Genomic DNA, 21353 nt, shown 5'->3' with positions numbered 1-21353 from the left:
AAAAATACGTTACTTTCCATACCATTTTGGTACTGAAATATAGCTGATTTAGTTGAAACAGGAATCAATTTTAGTATACGATTTTTGAAGATGAGAAATATAATGAAATGATTAAAGACTGAATACTGGCTGAATATTTTCATAATACCATGTAAAATGAGCGGACACACAAATTTACATATTTTCATTAGTTAAATTACTGGTAAGTTCACAAAGGCTACAAAAAATAACTCTCTGCATCCCTACTCAATGTTTTTCTACTCATCATCTTTCATTGGTTCAAGTGAATGGAATTGGATCCTAACTCTGTATTTGTCTTGTTTTCTATGAAATTAAGACCATTGGACTTTATACATATAATTATTTCAAAATGTCTCCTTTGTTTTAAGGTAAAACAGAGTAATTTAGGCAGGGGATGTGGCCTCCAACAAAACTTGTCCATATGACCTAATTATCATTAGGCAGGGCACAGGTCAAATTCTATTTAACATATGGAGCAGGTTTTAACACCTAGACACTATAGAGTGACAGCTGTTCATGCTATACACAGTGACTCAGTCAGACAAACAGATTTAGGGAGAAGACCAAAAACGGGGGCAGCTACGGAAAACAGACAAAAAGGAAAGCTCTTGTGTTTTACATATCAAGCAGCTATCTGGTGAGATGGAGTTCATGTTTGAAAAGATGCAACTTGTGGATATTTAAAGACCAAGAGTCATTAGAGTCTGCCTTGTTATTTGAAGTTCAGGTGATTATGCTTAGAGCACTGAATGAAGTTACTTTTGTTAAACCACCACCTGCAAATGACAAAGCAAAGATATCATCATGGTGGGGCCAGAAGAAAAAAGATCCTGTTGAAGATTAGAGGAGCTTGGGACTCCTGTGCAAGACTCCATCGCGGCTGAGCGAATGCGGTGCAGAGCATAACGTGGCATTTGGATTTTCGTTGTGTCAGGTAGTTAATGATAGATAGTTTTTCTATGATTTGTTTAGCAACCTACTAATTAATGTTTAGGTGATGTTGATTTTAATTTGTCACAGTAAAAGTGCTGAAATATAAAATCTTGCTCTGCAGTTTTTTGTATTAGTCTTGGAGAGAGCAGTCTTGTTATCACAACAAGTTGCACAGGAAAGAAATTCAGAGATTCAGCAATGATCTGATTTTAGTATTTTTTAAAAATCACATGCCAATCAAGATTCACGTTAAGTTGATTGTGTAAAACTTGACACCAGCAGTCTCTGGTTAGGCACATCTACAAATAGAGGTATATTTGTGAACTTCATCATTGTAAAGCAAAACAAAGAGAAGACCAACTATCAGGGGAGCTTCCTGTGCAGAAACTGGCTGCCATACTTGCTGCAATACAATAGTGGGTGTACTTAGTGATTAATTGGCTGTAAAGTGCTTTGGAACATCTGGTTTCTTTGGAAATATTTAATATAATTAACCAGTTTTGCTTTAGAGACAAAAGGAAATAAGAAATAACAATTAGCAAATTGCACGCAATAGCAGGATTGAGATGAAGCACAAACTACAGTCAGCACTAGTTCTTCACTTCCAATTAACACCTATCAATATCCTCTCATATCTCAGTACTTTATATTACATATCTCATTTTGAAATGCCATGCCAAGAAAATACAGTGATTTAATGAAGACATTCTTTCTCATGAGAAAGAAATATTTACAAGTTACAGATCGCTTCAGAACCACCAGATATTTCAAAGCACTTTGCAGCCAATTAATCACTTTTGAAGTGTAGCCACTGTTGTATTGCAGGAAATACGGCAGCCAATTTGTGCACAGAAAGCTTCCATGGGCAGTAATGCCCTAATTACCAGAAAAATTTGTTTTTATGAAGTTGACAGAACGATAAATATTGGCCAGGACACAGGGATAACTCCCTCGCACTTTTTCAAAATGTCTTTTACTTTTGCCTGTGATGGCAGCTGGGCTTAGATTAACATTGTATCCAAAACACAAATTACTACTGACAGCAAAGCACTCCCCGAATCATAATTGTTATGGGCAAGAAGCATCCATTTGGCTCATCTTGGCTGTACCAGTCAATTCTCAGATCCAATCTTCTGCCTTTCCCTATATCCTTGCACGCCAATTCTTTCCAAACCATCATCCAACACCGCTTGAATGTCCCAGTTGGACATCTCTCCACCGTACTTCCAAGCAGCGCATTCCATGCCCCTAGCTACTCACTTTTGTTCTATCTCACATCACGCTTGCTTCACCTGCATATGACCTTAAATCCAGCTCTCTTGTTTTTTTTCCCCCTTAGAGGAGAGGGAGCCACCTCTCCCTACTTCTCTCTCCAGCCCACATATGACTTGGAAAATATCTATCAAACTTCCTCTCAATCACCTTCTCTTCAAGGAGAACATTGCCAAATCCTTCAATCTATTCTCACAACCATAGTTTCTCATTCTTGTAAATCACTTCAGTATTTTCCAATCTCTCAATCTTTCAAGGTAGGCCATGGCCTCATGGTTTATCGCTGAACTGTTAATCCATAAAACCAGGTAGTGTTTGGGGGACCCAGTTCGAAGCCCACCACAGCAGATAGTGTAATTTGAACTGAGTAAAGCTGGAAGTAAGAGTCAAATGATGACTGTGAATCCATTGTCGATTGTTGGAAAAACCCATCTGGTTCCCTAATGTCCTTTAGGGAAGGAATCTGCCATCCCTCCATGGTCTGGCCTACATGTGACTTCAGACCCACAGCAGTGTGGGTGACTCTTAACTGCCCTCTGGGTAATTAGGGATATGAAATAAAAGCTGGCTTGGCCAGTGACACCCTCACGCAGTGAATTAATTTTTTTTTAAAAAACACATCTTTCCTATAATGTGGCACCCACCACTGTATACAATAATCCCTCAGCATTACATTGGTGCAGTCAACTTTTGTTTTAACCTTAAGTCTTGTATTGGGCCTTAAAGGCTCTGATTCAGATGCGATGGAGTTATTTTTGATGACATAATTCATTTAAGAAAATTAATTTCTTGACACCATTTATACCCAATTTTGTTGGTGGTTGATCTTTGTCAATTTGAATTGTTACCATTAAAGATAGCAATCTTGTTATTTTTCTTTACAAATATACCCATTATGTCAAATATAATTCTGCTGTGCACTGAACGACTCTTTTGGAAAATGGTTTGCAGCATCAAGCTAATCCCTGCCAATTGTAAAAAAAAATCTTTGCTCTTTATTTTTTCTGCAATTTTCTTTATTTTTAAAACATTCAACATGCAAACTAATTGATGCTTTTCAAAAATTAAATCAATTGCTCTTAACTTCAAATAAAACTTGAGCTTGAAACACCAGTGATGCTTAATATATGCAGAGCTTGTTTTCACTTTGAAAGCTGCTGAATAATTTCCTCCAGATGCATCCAGGTCCTATACAGAAATAAGACTATAAACAAATTATGCTAATCTAGTTAAACCAATATTTACTACGTACTGCCATTTTTATTTACCTTTTCCTATAATTACATGGAATGATGTAATTGTCCAATCAGCCATAAGAGAGGAAATTATGCTTAATGAAATTATTTTGAGTCAGCTCAGGAGATGTGGGTGTCAATGACAAGGCCAGCATTTTTTTTGTCCATACATCCATCCCTAATTGCCCTAGAGGTGGTGGTAGTGGGCTGCCATCCTGAACTGCTACGGTCCTTGGAGTGTACATACACCCAGTGCTGATGAGAAGGGAATTCCAGAGTTTTGTTCCAGAGACAGTAAAGAAACAGTGATATAGTTCTAAATAAAGATTGAGACTTGCAGGTAATGGTGCTCCTGTGCATCTGCTGCCCCTGTACTTGGTGGTGACGGCTGTGGGTTTGGATGATGCTGGTGAGGTAGCTATGGTGAGTTACTGCAGTGCAAATTGTTGATGATGTCAGACTACTGGCAGTTTGCATCAATGGTGATGGGAGTGAACTTGAAGGTGTCAAGGAATGCAATCCGGACAGTATTTATCTTTGAGTGATGTTGGAACTCGACCCATCCAGAAAAGTTCCGTCACACTCCTGACTTGTGTTTTGTAGATACTGGCCAGACTCTGGAAAGAGCTGAACAATTTGGTGCAGAATTTTAGCCTCAGGCTTTATATGGCTGGGTCCAATTCAGTTTCTGGTCAATTATAACCCTCAAGACATTCATAGCCAGGGATTCTGTGAAAGTAAACAAGTTGAGCTGTGGGTAAATGCACAGCAGGTATCAGTATAATGCAGATAAGCATGAGTATGTCACGTTGGTAGGAAAAGGACAGCAGATTATAATTTAAATTGTGATAGGTGGGGTATGCTAATGTACAAAGCAACCTGGGTGTCCTTAAACACTGATTACTGAAAGCAAGCAAGCGCACAAGCAGTTAAGAGGGCATGTTGGCTTTCATTGCAAGAGGGTTTGAATACTGGAGTAAGAAAATCTTACACCAGCTGCACAGGGTCTTGGTGAGACTTCACCTAGAGTACTGTGTGCAGTTTTGGTCCCCTTACATAAGAAAAACTTTACCCCAAAGAGGGGGTGCAGCAAAAGGCTCACCAGATGATTCCTGAATTGGCAGGTTTTTCATGAGGACAGATTGGGTGAATTGGGCCAGTTTTCAATGAATTCAGAGGAATGAAAAGATCTCATGGAAACATAAAATTCTGACAGGGATGCAAGAATTATATTTTCCCTGGCCAAGGAGTTATGGTCTCAGAATATGCAGTAAGTCATTGCAAACTGAGACAAAGATAAAATTCTTCATCCAGAGGATGAAGAACCTGTGGAATTCTTCAGACAGCAGGCTGTGGAGTCAAGGTCCTGAATATGTTTTAAAAAGAAAAATTTCTAAAGGCTATATGAGTATGGCGAGACATCAAAAGTACGGTATTGAGATAGTAGATGATCATAGGGAATGGCAGAGTAGGCTTGATTGGCTGAACAGCCTACTCCTGGTCTTATTTTCTATGATTCTAGATGATCAGGCTGCTGCTTGGCGAGTTTGTGGGACAGCTCTTTTGATTTTGATGTGAACATCTAAAAGGTTAGAACCATAGGAAAGGTTACAGACAAAAAGATGTAAATCAGATCATTATACCTGCACCAACCAAAAGAACTAGCCAACTACTCTAATCAATGTTCCAACAATGAGTCGATAGCTTTGCAGGTTACAGCACTTCAGGTGGAAATCCGGATACCTTTTAAAGGAATTGAGGGTTTCTGCCTCCGCCACCAAACCAGGCATCAAATTCCAGAAATAAGAATAATAATGAGGACTTTTGCAGAATCAACAAGGCTGTGTTTGCCGATGTCGTTTCCAGTGCCTAGGTTGATGCTGAGTGATCCATCCAGTTTTCTTCCCTTGTTTATACTTTGATACAACTGACTGGCTTGCTAGGATAGTAGATTTCCTTACCTATAAAGGCATTAGTAAACCATACGGATTTTTATGTCAATGACAACAGTTGTATCATTAAGCTAGCTTTCAATTTCAGATTTTATTAAATTAAAATTTCAACATCTGTCATGATGGGATTTAAACCAAGAGACACAGAAAATTAGCGTAGACTCTGGATTACTAATTGCCATTATACCATCACCTCCTCGAAAATTAAATTGACAGAAGCAAAGAATGGGGACAGCACAAAAGGTAGTCATTTGGCCCTCAAGCCAACCTTCTGCAAAAGCATACCAGCTAGTACCACTACTCTCTGCTCTCCCCAACAGCCCCGCAATTTTTTCCTTCATGTTACTAATCTAATTCCTTTTTGGAAGTACTGGTTGAATCTGCCTCAACCTCACTCTCAGGCAATGGTTCACACTCGCATTATCAACTGACATCTATCATGCACAATTATTTTTGTTTCATCTTAATTATTATCTGTTTTGTTAGCCAAGGAATTGTAGGTTGATCACCCTATCTTTTTCTCTTGTAGCGGTAGGCTATACCCAAACCACGTGCTCTTTAAAGACAGTCACTTGCTCACAGTTTTGCCCACCAATTTTTCATTTAAATTTAACCAGACCCGATCCTTGTCACAGCTCACTAAAAATAGCTATCTTCCAATTAAGTATTTTTACTCTAAATTGTCCCCTATCCTTCTCCATAGCTAGTCTAAATATTTTGAGACCACAACCACTTGAAGAACTTCACATTCCAGAAACAAATTCAGCAATGCCTCATTCCTCATTGGACCAGAACTGTATTAATCAAAATGTAATCAGAAAGGCGCATTTCAAGAATTCACCTCCCCATGACTTTAAGACTATTACTATCCCAAATTGTTTGGGTGACTCAAGTATTCTATTATTCTTGTATATCTTCATAACTTTCCTGCACTTTGGGATAAATAGGAGTTTCTCTGGTTGGAGATCAGTGTTGAGAGGGTTGCTGCAGGGGTCGGTGTTGGGCATGCAACTGTTCATGATATATATAAATGATTTGGAAGAGTAGACAGAGTGTAACGTATCCAAGTTTGCTGATGACAGTAAATTGAGTGGAAAGGCAAACTGTGCAAGGATGTGAAGGGTCTGCAGAGAGATGTAGATAGATTAAATGAGTGGGCAAGTGTGTAGCAGATGGAGTACAATATTGATAAATTTGAGGTTATCCACTATGGAAATAAAAATAGTAGATCAGAGTATTATTTAAATGGTGAAAGATTGCAACATGCTGTTGTGCAGATGGACTTAGGAGTGCTTGTACATGAATTGCTGAAAGTTGATTTGCAGATGCAACAGATAATCAGGAAGGTAAATAGAATACTGGCTTTTATTGCTAGGGGGACTGAATTTAAGAGCACGGAGGTTCTGCTCCAATTGTACAAGGTGTTGGTGAGGCCACACCTGGAGTACTGTGCGCAGTTCTGGTCTCCTTACTTGAGTACGAATATACTGCCTTTGAGGGCGGTGCAGAGGAGGTTTGCCAGGCTAAGTCCTGAGATGAGGGAATTATCCTCTGAGGACCGCTTGAGCTGCCTGGGACTGAACTTGGTAGAATTTAGAAGATTGAGAGGGGATCTTGAAGAAACAAAAAATTATGAAAGGGATAGATGAGATAGAAGCAGGCAAGTTGTTTCTGCTGGTGGGTGAGACATGGCCTCAAAATTAGGGGAGTAGATTCAGGACTGAGATGAGGCGGAACTGCTAATCCCAAAGAGGAGTGAATCCATGTAATTTTCTGCCCAAGAAAGCAGTAGAAGCAGCTTCATTTAATATATTTAAGACACAGTTGGATGGGTTTTTGCATAGTAGGGGAATTAAGGGTTATGGGGATAACACAGATCAGAGGAGCTAAGATGACGGATAGATTAGCAGTGATCTTAATGAATGGTGAGCAGGCTTGATGGGCCAAATGGCCTACTCCTGCTTCTATTACTATGAAACATTTATTATCTATATCTTTCACACTAGTTGATGGTCTGTAAATACGCCTAGTTTAATGCAGCTCTTTGTTTGGTTATTCTAACCAACTACGATCTTTGACCACTCCAAGACATCCATTCTCTCCAGAACTGTGCTCTTTAACGCTGCCACAACCTCTCCACTCTTTTACTTCCTTTCATTATAAAGCACTTCAGTCAGAACTTTTCCAAGCCCATTTCGGGGAGTTGTGAACATGGAAATATGGCTCACCAAGGTCGGCTCCAGCTCAATGGGCTTTTTCTGGAAGTGGGCTAATAACAGGTCAAACAATTCAACTAATAGACCAATGGCCAATACTCCAACATATTGAAATTTTAGAAATATGCACAGCCCTCCAACTCTATCCTGAATCTGGCAAAGTTCCAGAATCAGCTATACAAAGTGAGAAGTTAAGAGATAATCATAGGTTCATATACATGACAGCAAAAACAAACACTCTCAAAGACTGACAATGGTATCAAAATAGATTCGTGGAGGCATACACCTCTCATGAAGGCCCTTAGAGTTCTGGGCGTTGTTTTCAAATATTTTGTCTGCACACATTCAAAAGCACCTCAAATTGGAGATTCCCTCAAACCTCTTTTTGCCTGGACTGTGTGCACCAGCTGCAGGACAGCTGCCACTTTGTTCTCTTGTCAGGCTGCCCAAGTGGCTCTCCTGTGATATTTAGCACTGGAACCTATTCATTGACCACCTCCTGTAAAAGTGCAGGCTTGGAAATGGTCCCAAACTAGAAGAATTCAGCTTTTATATTCAGGAATATTTATACCCAGTCCTACCCTTTTTGAAGCGAGGTCTCCACAACTGCCCCATTATCACATTTCCAGGTGGTTATTTGCACATGTAACTTACCAGCGATGTTTAGCACACTATGTATATTACATACGTGCACTGCAAACTCTCTTCAGCCTTCTTGTATTCTTAGTCTGATTCCATGTATACTGTATTAATTCTGACTTTAGTTTTATCTGTTGCAACTAGTTTCCCCTTTCAATAAAATTAGTTTAGATTGCTTTGAAAAATGCGATTAACATTTCTAAAAGATACATTGAAGAGATTCAAAGGTATAATGTATGTGTAGTCTACTGTAAATATGTATTTGTTGCAGACTGGAAGCATGGGCCTACTTCATTTGATCCAGTGCTTTGCGCTACAAAAGCCAAAGGGGGATGAGTAAGATGATCAGCAGCTTTGATGGGCATTCCAACAGCAAATTGCGTGTAGAATTGCAACTAGATCAAATTTGAAACAAAATGCCTTGTATATATGGTATAAATATCCACTGCAAGAGACAAAATTGGTAAGCTGATGACGAGAATATTACTTAATTGTTTATTTTGCATATTTTGGACAAGTTTAAAAGTTCTAATTTCTGTCATTGAGCAGTTGTTTTATAAAAGGATACCATGTATTAGACATAGCTGTTATTAATAGCTCTCTGACCAAATAAAGAGTCCCTCCAAAATAAGCACTACTGCAGTTAGGCAGTAGTGTGGGGGTAATTTAAAAAAAACACAAAAAGAAAAAGAAGAAAAAAAAGGAGCGTCAGAGGTTCTGAAAAAAAATAAAGAGTCCCTCCAGAAAAAGTATTGACATAGTACATTAGTAACCAGTGGAAGTATTCAAATCTGTTTAGAATTTTAGTTTAATATATTAAAAGGACAACTGCCAATTACTGACATTTTCATCAAAACGACAGGTGAAGGACAGTACTTACCTGCTCACTGTAAAAGGCTGCCGGGATGGCTGCTGCTTTGGCATACATATAATGCTAGGTGAGCTTCTGTTTGGACTACCTAAACCAGAGCTGCTCATGCTATTTGTCCTCCCTGGAATCCCAATCCCTTGTCCAACCTGGGAATGATTCATCATATTCCTGGGATTCATAGGCAATATGCTCCTGTTAAAAAAATAAATATTAAATAGCACTGTATCTGCCATACATATGAAAACCTAAGAACAAATTATTAAAAACAGCCAACATAAAGGAAAAATTAAACATGTCATATTTTTCTGCTAAATCTCAGAATATTGACTTTCAGGTCCACATTTAAAGACAAATAGTGTAAAATAATGCACTGAATCATAATTAGTGTTCTGATGGAAAGTGTGCACTATACACTACTTTTGGAATTTTGCCATTTTCAAAAACACACATGAATTTTGGTCAGTTCTGTGCAGGTTTTTGAGAAAAGCTGATCATGATGTCAAATAGGACAAAATGCATCAGTTTCAAGAAGACATTAGACTACAATCATATGGCTAGTAGAACCCCGATGGTGTTAACTGATAAAATGATTATACTGTTGGGTTTCTGACAGGCAGAGTAAATATATTAAGACAACTGGCTTAATTTTGACTTCAGAAAGAAGGCTCAAGTTCTCATTTCAGAAGAATTTGAAGATCAGTTCTAGAAGATACAATAGTTTTGAGGACATGGGCATGGTTGAAGGAGCTGCATAAAAAAATCGCTTCTGCATTGCTAAATTGCATTGAACCAATTCAGGGGAATAAGTCACCTCAACAGAAGCTTCTCAAACAGAGCTTTCTAGTCTGTGAGCTTTCAAGTCAGGGAAGTTTGGATAGAAATCTTCAAGTTGCTACAACTCAAACGTTAGGGGATCAGATGTGAGAGAGGTTCATGCCAGGACTAGGAAAGGAACTGAGACACTGTCACTGTAGTACAAAAAAAACTAGGAAAGTCGGTTGAGATTTAAAATGCTGAAAGCGATATTTCTCTGGGCTAAAGTTTCTGTAATGGATAGTAAAACGTTATCTTGATGCTTCTAAATTGTCTTTAATACATAGTTTATTTCTTTTGTGCAATAAAATTTATGATCCCTTATTAAAGAACATCTGCAGCCGCAAATGATCATGCTTCAGTGACTAACAAACAGGGTAAATGACTTTAAAAATTTAAAAATCACACACCACCAGATTCTAATCCAACAGGTTTGTTTGGAAGTACAGGCTTTCAGTGCACTGCTCCTTCATCAGGTGTTGTGAGATTTTAAACTTTATCCACCCCCGTCCAACATTGGCACCTCCACATCATGGCTACCTTCAACCATTTAAGTATGGCACCCATCAAACCAGGATTCATTCCTCAATCAGTTATCTAGTATTACTGTCAGCTGACAGCGTAACAGTACATTCTTCAACATCAGCTGCTTTCATGGCAACAGCAATAATATACCCTTGAAATTATAAAAGAAAAATTGATTTCTGATTGTACAAAAGATCACAGGAAAGCATGTCTTCAGCACTTCCATATCCAAAATGTGATTGTGCTTAATCGTACACAAAAAACCTCAGGGGCTATCCATGGACACCCTTGTGGATATTCATCACTCAGAATGCAAGCGTACTAGAATTCTATTAAATGTAAGAAATGCAGCTATTAAGAGAGACAAGACAATAAAAGGAAGTCAAAATTCCTGTAAATATATCTGAAATTACACCCATTCATGCACTAATTTTACCAATGCCACGTTACGCCCAAATTTCCTGTTAATCTTATTTGCATTAAACAGAATGTAAAAATGTCTGTAGGAAAAGTAGCAAACTTCTGCAAGGAGGCAATGGCCTAGTGCTATTCTCATTAGACCCTTAATCCAAAATCTCAGCTAATCTGGGACCTGGGTTCAAATTCTACCATGGCAAATAGTGTAATTTGAATTAAATGAAAAATATTTGGAATTAAGAATCTATTGATGCGCTTGAAACCATGGTCGGTTGTTGTAAAAATCCTTCTAGCGCGCTAATGTCCTTCGGGGAAGGAAATTTGCCATCGTCACTGAATCTGGCTTACATATGACTCCAGATCCACAGCAAATGTGTGAGATTCTCAACTGCCCTCTGAAATGCATAGCAAACCACTCAGTTGTATCAACTGCTATGAAGTTCTCAACAAAGAAATTAAACCAGATGGACCACCCAGCGTCAATCTTGGCACCAGAAAAGACAGCAGCAGAAACAGCCCTGTCAACCCTGGAAAGTCCTCCTTATTAACATCTGGGGGCTACTGCTAAAACTGGGAGAGTTGTCTCAGATTAGTCAAGCAATAGCTTGACATATGATTCCATATGTATGCCTATCTGACAGACAATGTCCCAGACACCACCATCACCATCCTGGATACGTCCTGTCCCAAAGGCAGAACAGATCCAGAGGTAGTGTCATAATAGCCATAATTGGGAGGAGGTTGCCCTCAGTCTACGTTGACTCTAGACCCCATAGGCACTGTCCTCCCTCAGCTGATGAATAAGTACTCCATCATGTCGAACAACACTTAGGTACATGTGACAATAACTCAAATGAATCCGTCAGTCTAAGTGCAGTGAAAAGCCTTGTTTACGAGCAGTAAAGATAAATCATAGTAAGACAAGACATACAGATCATAAGGTGAAAAGAAAATTTGGACAGAGTGAGGCATATAGGTTACACCACAGAATGTGCATGAAGCAATAGCAACATTATTTGAAGTTAGAGAGCCCAGTTATTAGTCTAATAACAGCAGGGAAGCAGCTGTTCTTGAACCTGTTGATGCAAGTGTTCAAGTTTTGCCTGACAGAAGAGGTTGTAGAAGAGCATTACTCGGGTCTGATGGGTCTTATTGATGTTGGCATCCTATGCGTGGCAATGCGAAGTGTAAATGGAATCCATGAATGGAAGGTTGGCTTCCATGATGGTCTGGGCTGTGCACACCACCTTCTGTAGTTTCTTATGGTCCTGGGCAGAGCAGTTGCCATATCAGGCCATTCTGCACCCAGATAGTATGTTTAGAGGAAGAACTAATGGTGGCAAGAGCACAAAATGCTCTCTGGATGGGAGAATTTCAATGTCCACCACCAAGAGTGGCTCGGCAGCAGCATTACTGATCAAGCTGTAGGTCCTAAAGCAGGTGGTGAGGGAATAATAAATAGAACACGAGGTAGACGGTAGGTAACCTGAACAAGGAATACTTTATTGTGCGTCCTCTCAGCTCTACTGTCAGTTTTAGACTGCCTCCCTAGCTCTTGCTCTGGGTCACCCAATGTGCTTGCATAAAGTGGCAAAACACACCCAACTACATAAATAATACTAATCAGCCGGCTGCAGATGCACCTATGACAGTATTGGTAAGAGCGACCACCGCATAGTCTTTATGGAAATGACGTTCCGCCTTTACAGTGGGACTTTCCATCTATCATATTGTATAGCACTTTCACAGTGCTAATTGAGGCAGTTGAACAGATCTAGCAACTGGGCATCCATGAGGTACTGTCAGTCATCATCAGCTGCACAGTGTACTCCAGCACGTTCTGCAACCTCATGCCTGACATGTCCCACACTCATTCATTACCATCAAGCCAGGCAATCAACCGAAGTTCATTAGAGGGAGGAGGGCATGCCAGGAGCAGCACCAGGCATACATAAAAAATGAGGTATCAACCTAGTGAAGCTAGCAAACAGCTTAAAGCAGCAAGTGATAGACAGAGCTAAGCAACCCCACAACCAGTGGATCAGACCAAGCTCTGCAGTCCTGCCACATCCAATCGTGAATGATGGTGGACAATTAAGCATTTCACTGGAGGAGGCAGCTCTGCAAGTATTCCCATCCACAAGGACAGGAGAGCTCAACACATTAGTGCAAAACATAAGGCTAAAGTTTTGCAGCAATTTTCAGCCAGAAGAAGTGTCAAGTGAATGATCCATCTTAGCCTCCTCCAGTGATCACCAGCATTACAAATACCAAACTTCAACCAATGTGATTCACTCCACGTGATATCAAGTAATGACTGATGGCACTGGATAGTGCAAAGGCCATGGGCCCCAACGACATTCTGGCAATAGTACTGAAGGCATGCTCAAGAACTTGTTGTTCTCCTAGCCAAGCTGTGCCGGTACATTTACAACACTGGCATCTATCTGACAAAGTGGAAAATCGCCCAAGTAAGATCTATAGACAAAGAGCAGGACAAATTCAACTTGGCCAATTACCACTCCATCAGTAGAGATGGAAGGTGTCATCAACAGTCTTAACAAGCAGCACCTGCTCAGTACCAACCTGCTCACTGTTGCCCAGTTTGGGCCTGGACTGGGTCACTCAGCTCCTGACCTCATAACAGCCTTGGTTCAAACATGGATGAAAGAGCTGAATTCCATTGGTGCAGTGAGTGTGAAAACCCTTGACTCAAGGCCATATTTGACAGAATGTGGCATGAAAGAGCACTAGCAAAACTGGTCTTAGTGAACATCAGGGACAAACTCTCCGCTGGTGGAGTCACAACATAGGAAGATGGTTGTGTTTGTTGGAAGTCAGCCATCTCAACTTTAGGACATCTCCACAGGTACTGTCCTAGGCCCAACCACCTTCAGCTACTTCATCAATGACTGTTTCCCGCTCTCCACCGCTTCTCTCCCCGCCCCCCCCCAGGTCATAAATGGGGATGTTTGCAGTGATTGCACAATTTCAGCACCATTTGCAACTCCTCAGATACTGAAGCACTCTGTGGTCAAATGCAACAAAATCTGGACAATATTTAGGCTTGAGCAGTCACGTGGCAAGTAACATTCAGATCATATAAATGCCAGGCATTGACCATCACGAATAAGAGACAATCTAATCATCCCTTGACAGTCAATGGTGTTAACATCACTGAATCCATCAACATTGTTGGAGTTACCATTGACCAGAAACTCTACTGAACTCACCACACAAGCACAATGGCTGCAAAAGCTGGTCTGAGGCTAGGAATACTGCAGTGATTAACTCACCTCCTGACTCCCTAAAGCCTGTCTACCATGTACAAGGCAGAAGTCAGAATGTGATGGAATACTCTCCAGTCATCTGGATGGATACAGCTTTAACAATACTCAAGCAGCTTGACACCGTCTAGGCCAAATAAGCCCACTTATTTGGTTCCACATCCAATCTCTCCACCACCAATGTTCAGAAGCAGCAGTGTCTACAAACTACAAGATGCACGAAAGAAATTTGGTGAATTTCTGCAGAGTGCAGCTTCCAAACTCATGACTACTTTCATCTAGAAGGACAAAGGCAGCAGATACATGGGAACACCAATACTTGTAAGTTCCGCTCCCAACCACTCACCATCCTGACTTAAAAATATATCGCCATTCCTTGTCACTGGCCCAAAATGCTGGCATTCCCCCCAAGGGCATTGTGGGTCAACCTACAATGGACTGCAGCAATTCAAGATGACAGCTCACCATTACCTTTTCAAAGGATCTAGGGATGGGCAATAAACGCCAGCCAGCCAGTGATGCTGACGTCCCATGAGTGAATCATCAAATCATATATTCTGCCTTTAAATATGAAAATTAAACATGCAATATGGGTAATTCAAAAATCATAGTAAAGCACAAGAAAAATCATGTACAGGTGTGTCGAAAGATCTGGCCTGATAGGTATTTGCTTTTCACTTTAGTTATACATACTTTCAGCACCAATACACAGGAATCCACACCACTAATTAAATGGTGCCTGTATACAAAGCAGCATTTTGTTCATCTCATGATATTCAAGTAATATTCAAATAATACACTGCATCTACTTAAAAGCTTTTTCTACAGTGCTATAAGGTTCCACATCACCAACCATAAAAACAATGTTTATATTGTTGAAGACTTATGTTGCAAGAGACAATTAAAATTGCTTTTATCTCATTACCTGCTTGGTGAAGATGGAGTATGAAGTGACATTGTGGGCACTCCTGTTGTTGGCGTTACATGATTAGGTAACTGAGTACCTTGTGATAAGCTGCGATTTAACTGGGGGTTATTGTTGCCCATTCCCCTCATCGGAAGGCCTAATGCACCTGTGAAAATATGAATATAATTTTTTTTTCAATTTTAGTTTAGATTGTCTGAGCTTGTTGCCTCATATTGAATGAGTACTTTTGTTAATAAAATAGTACAATTAAATACTGATTATTATGTACGTGTTAAGAAGCATGTTAACTTTTAGGTTTATCCAGAAAACTGAGGAAATCAATGCTGAAACATATTTCAGCAAAAGTTCCACAATACCTGTAAAACTATTTTAGCCAGTGTTTTAGGATTATGGCTTGGACAAAGCATTGTTTCTCATTAGCTATACTTTATTATGTTTCAAGTGATATACTTTCATGTGCACATTTGACAAGAAAGGAATCCCAGTGGTGTCTAGACATTCTGCTTCTAAAATGCTTTGAGTTTTGCTGAATATAAACACATTTTGACAAAACTTTTTATCCTTCCAATTATCAGGGCATTTGTCAGAGCATCAATGCAAACGGGACATTTTATATTTTATGAGAAGAAGGTGCTGATTAGTGGAAGTGTACTCTGAACTCAAAACAGTGTTCAACACTTGATGTAATTCTATGATTTGACAACATTTGCTACGTAATCATGAGTCTACAAAGAATTACATCAAATTTAGCCCCATCTTTGAGTGCGCTGGAAGCCACACATATTAATGTACAGGTTCCTGCTCTTTGCAGGCAGAAAGGACACAAACTGCTTTGCCCCTTTTCCCTCCCACTATAAATATGAGACATTTTCTGATTTATTCCTCAGGGAAATGATATGACCAATCATAAACAAAATTTGGTAGTTAACTGCCAGTCATCATCTTCATTCTTCTTGGAAACATCTGTACCAGAGTCTACTTGCTAATCAATCAGCACACGTCTCATACAGTAATGAATTTTAAGAGATTTATTTTGCATTTCCTTACATTGGTATTCTTGTGTATATTCTGATGAGTGCAAGACAAAAAAGCTTTGACCAAGTCTGTATTTTCTTTCAGGAATATTCAAGTATTGTATTATCAACAACTGGAAAACAGCTTATGATATCATGTTTAGGTTTCAGCAACTCTATTGACAGAACCAACACTTTTGAAATTATGAAGTCAGTACAGTAAATAACTGCTGCCCATTGTGTGTTGAGATAACGGTTTGTTTAACACCTATTGCTCTAACCGCAACACTTCAACAACAGAAAAGACTTACTTTGCCCATATAAACTTGCACCAAACTGAGATAGCTGCCCTGATGTTGATGGTGATGGAGATGCCAGCATCTAGAGAAAAAAAGCATATACAGTCAGAAACAAAACAAATCATCCAATGTTTCCATTAGTGGATCAAAGAAATGGACTTAATAATTTACACAGACCCATAGTACACAAGCTTATAAACCCAACTTAGCCAGAAAGAAAATTAAAGAATCAAAAACTGTCAAGTCAAAAAGATATAATTACACACCTGTGGAATTCCAAATGTTAAGAATTAAATGGATTTGTCGCCCCGTTAATGAAAATATTTCATAAACTTACTCATATTCAGAAAATTGTATAAACTAATTTTTGAACTGAGATTTTAACTATTAACCCAATGGTTCCCAAATTGTGATCACATCCTCCAAATACCTAATCCAGAAGTTCTACCCGGACAGTCCTGGACCTAATGCATTGATACTATCATCTAGTAAGGGCGGACAATGAATCCAAAATGCTCTTATTACCGCCAAGCAGTTTTGGCAGCCAGGACAGGGTCGGTACATTGACTATGCACAAGCCAGAAGCAGACATGCATAGCTCAGTGGCTGACTGAATGTAGACAAAGCTGGCAAGTCATTAAACTGGACCAGGATTTAGTACAGACTCCTTACCTCAGGCTAACATCACTGAATGAGAGGGGTTGATTAAAGTGCATGCACATAAGGGTGTGGTAGGGAGGTGGACAGAAGAACAAGACATGCTAATTATTGTATGAGTACGTGCATATCTGTATATAAATGAAGGACAAGTGGAGGGACAATTTATAGTGTGTGGAGGAGGAGAGGTGGTGGAGAGAGGGGTTTCACAGAATCTTCTGTATCTAGGGTTTACAGACAGCTTGGCTGAAATGGAAGGAGTACACAAAATAATTTCGAACAAAATACTTTAAAAGTAAGGATTTTTCCTTTAATTTAAAATCATTTAAATATGGAAATACATAAGAAATGTAAAACTTGACAAATTAAGAATTATATACTGAATCTTACTGTACTTTATTGCTTGCATTGGGGTCGTGTTACTTTTCAGTTTTAAAACAGGGTCATCACATCAAAATAATCTGTGGGTAAAGTATTATGTTAACCAATGAATTTGAATCAGAAGGTTGTCGATTCAAATCATACCATAAAAGTTCACCATATAGGTTTACAGTTTGCAGCAGTACAGGACAAGATATTGGAAATACAGTAGTTCAGACAGTGTAGTAAATTACTCTCTCATCTTTCTTTTCTATGATTCCATTTGACAAAGAATGCAGATCTCCTGGAATGTGGATATTGTTTCTTGTCAACCAACATTACAAAACCAAAATTTAGCAGTGAAATTTGTCCAAATTTATCATATGCAAATTTTGCCTACAAAACTATATGATCTGCATTTTCAAAGTAATCCACTGTATAAAAGTGCTTTGGGACATTTTGTAATATTTACTACTTAAATGTAAGCTGGTTTTATTCCGGAATGATACCAGCCCAAATCTCCACAGTTCAAGGTTCTTTTCTCATCACAATTGTACATTTTGTTTGGATTCAAGATTTGTCACTCAATACTATTGCTTTGCCCTGCTTCTTCAGCAACATGAAGGAATCAGAATTGTGTTCCTGGACTCTTACACTTCGAATTATTTTAAGTTATGACAAGGCTTCATATTCAATGTTACTTAGAAAACTTAAGTTTTGAAGAATTGTAGGAAATGGATTGGTTTTAGGTTTTGTGGAAAATATCTGGAATGGATTCTTTAAAAGTGATTATTACTTACTACGGACACTGGAGATGGGCTTCTGGTAAATCATGGTTGCTTTGCCGTGGACCCCCAGCTGGAGTCATTTTGAACATTCTTAACTGGTAACTGACTTGGAGCAAAGCCTGTTAATGACAAGATGTATTGAGGGGAAGCCTTCAGAGAACAAGGTGAGAAGGGCCATAAGACTATAAGATATCGGAGCAGAATTAGATCCTTCAGTCCATTGAGTCTGCTCCACCACTTGATCATGGCTGATACATGTTTCTCAACCCCATTCTCGAATCTTCTCCAAAGAATCCTTGATCCCCTTACTACGTGAGAACTTATCTATCCCTGACTTAAACATACTCAATGATTCGCCTCCACAACTTCCTGAGGCAAGATTTCACAGAAGTTCCTCCTCATCTCAGTTCTAAAGGGTCATCTCTTCATTCTGAGGCTGCGCCCTTGGGTCCCAGTCTTTCCTACTAGTGGAGACACCTTCTCTGTCTCTGCTCTATTCAGACCTCTCAGCATTCTGTAATTTTCAATAAGATCATCCCCATCCTTCTAAACTACATCAAGTACAGACCCAGAGACCTCACCCTTTCCTCCTAAGACAAGCCCTTCATTCCTAGGATCATTCTTGTAAACCTCCTCTAGACCCCCCACCCCCCTCCAATTGCTAGCACATTGTTCCTTAGACATGGGGCCCAAAAACTACTCACAATATTCCAAATGTGGTCGGACCAGAGTCTTATACAGTGTTAGCAGTACATTTTTGCTCATGTATTCTAGCCTTTATGAATTAAATGCTAATATCACATTTGCCTTCCTAACTGCCAAGTGAACGTGAATGTTAACCTTAAGTGAGTCCTGAACTAAGATTCCCAAGTGCCTTCAGATTTATGAAGCCTTCCCCATTTAGAAAACAGTTTACACCTCTATTCTTCTCATCAAAGTGCACAATCTCACACTTGCACACATCAAATTCCATCTGCCACTTCTTTGTCCACTATCCTAACCTATCCAAGTCCTTCTGCAGCATCCTTGCTTCTCTACTTATCTTTGTGACAGTGTAAACTTAGCAACAATGCCCTCAGTTCCTTCATCCCGATCATAAGACCATAAGACATAGGAGTGGAAGTAAGGCCATTCGGCCCATCGAGTCCACTCCGCCATTCAATCATGGCTGATGTGCATTTCAACTCCACTTACTAGCATTCTCCCCGTAGCCCTTAATTCCTCGAGACAACAAGAATTTATCAATCTCGGCCTTGAAGACATTTAGCGTCCCGGCCTCCACTGCACTCCGTGGCAATGAATTCCACAGGCCCACCACTCTCTGGCTAAAGAAATGTCTCCGCATTTCTGTTCTGAATTGACCCCCTTTAATTCTAAGGCTGTGTCCACGGGTCCTAGTCTCCTTGCCTAACGGAAACAATTTCCTAGCGTCCACCTTTTCCAAGCCATGTATTATCTTGTACGTCTCTATTAAGTCTCCCCTCAATCTTCTAAACTCCAATGAATATAATCCCAGGATCCTCAGCCGTTCCTCATATGTTAGACCTGCCATTCCAGGGATCATCCGTGTGAATCTCCGCTGGACACGTTCCAGTGCCAGTATGTCCTTCCTGAGGTATGATGTATAGTGTGTATTAATGTATAATGTGAAAAGTCGTGGTTCCAACATTGACCCATGCAAAATTCCATGGTCACCAACTGACATCCTGAAAGAGACCCCTTTCACATTGCTCATTGTCTTCCAGAGAAAGGCCTGCAAAGAATAAGCAGAACTGGGAGAAAATTTGCTAAGAACAAGCTGAGCTGGAGGAAGGCTTGTTAAGAACAAGTTTCCAAACGGATGTTTCCCATTTCTGAGAAGAAACCCACTTGTTGAGTTTAGGGTGAAACTCTCATGTTCTTTGAAAGACCAATATAATCTTGAAATGATCTTTAATATCCTGAGCAAGCTGTATCTGCCAGACTTCAGTGAAAACCATCACAGAATCCCTATCGTGCGAAAGCAGGCCATTCGCCCCATCGCCCCATCGAGTCCACACTGACTCTTCAAAGAGCATCCCAGCCAGACCCACCCTAGCCCTGGAACTCTGCATTTCCAATGGCTACTTCACCTAGCTTGCACATCCCTGGACACAATGGGCAATTTGACATGGCCAATTCCCTAACCTGTACATCTTTGGACTGTTGGAGAAAGCCAAAGCACCTGGAGGAAACCCATGTAGACGTAGGGAGAATATACAAACTTCAAACAGACAGTCAGTTGTCCAAGGGTGGAATTGAACCTGGATCCCTGGTAACAGTGCTAACCACTGAACAATGCGACCATGTGTGATTAGTGATGATCACACAAATCAGAACACAGCAACAGATTTGAGAGCATTCATTTTATCTTTCTGCCTTCAAGAATAACCCATTGGCAAATCCGTTTTATTTTCAGAGCACTAATCTCCACGGAAAAGGAAGTGTTTTGGGGATATCTAAAGGAATAAACATTTATACTTCTATATTACTGATAGTATGTTAAAGATTATATCGTTATTAAATAATTTTTGTTTTGATAATAAACCTCAACTGTGTTTATTTAAAAAAACTGATTGATAGATCTGTTAAAAACCTGTTACAGATAAGTTATTGACTTCATTATCATGGAAATTGTAACAATAACCTTTATTTTGAGTGGTGGCACTACAGCAGCAATGCAATCCTCCAGCCTTAGTTTTAACCAAGCTCAAAAGATAAAGAATAAGCTGTTTCAGGGTGATTTAGATGGAAGTCAGAGCTATGAATCTCCTTCTGGTTTTTGTATTTTTAAAGTATGCATTCTTCATTCCAAACTCATAATTATAGAGGCATCTTTATAAAGGGTTACCATGAAACTTGATGCAATGTGGCAATGAAAGGAACTTCAACACCGCACAAGATGCATTAAAAAGCTATGTTTGATGTCCTACTCACATGCAATTTATTAGTCCTTTTTTATGCTGAGACAAAGATCAATAAGCTAGCAGTTTTGAAATTAAAACATGAACTATCAGAGTCGCCCAAGATCTAGAAAATTCAGTGATCAACGTGTTTGGACCCAAATATATGCATTTCATACTAATCATTGTGGAAGAAAAGTTGGCTG

The 21353-nt window shown here is 39.5% G+C and overlaps 1 protein-coding gene across 5 annotated transcripts in view; it reads right to left on the bottom strand.

Moving 5' to 3' along the window:
• The window catches only part of cnot2 (CCR4-NOT transcription complex, subunit 2), a 144389-nt gene that overhangs the window by 48771 nt on the left and 74265 nt on the right, over positions 1 to 21353 (bottom strand). For all 5 annotated transcript variants that reach the window (XM_060839734.1, XM_060839735.1, XM_060839737.1 and 2 more), the window contains 3 exons: positions 16434 to 16503; positions 15107 to 15254; positions 9149 to 9331 (listed from right to left, as the gene is read on the bottom strand). In XM_060839734.1, coding sequence (XP_060695717.1) covers positions 9149 to 9331; positions 15107 to 15254; positions 16434 to 16503 — 401 coding nt within the window. The remainder of the gene's footprint in view (positions 1 to 9148; positions 9332 to 15106; positions 15255 to 16433; positions 16504 to 21353) is intronic.

This window comes from Hemiscyllium ocellatum, chromosome 19 (assembly GCF_020745735.1).
Source record: "Hemiscyllium ocellatum isolate sHemOce1 chromosome 19, sHemOce1.pat.X.cur, whole genome shotgun sequence".
Taxonomy (NCBI): domain Eukaryota; kingdom Metazoa; phylum Chordata; class Chondrichthyes; order Orectolobiformes; family Hemiscylliidae; genus Hemiscyllium; species Hemiscyllium ocellatum.
Note: the sequence above shows the minus strand (reverse complement) of the source record. Positions and strands in the feature narration are given on the sequence as shown.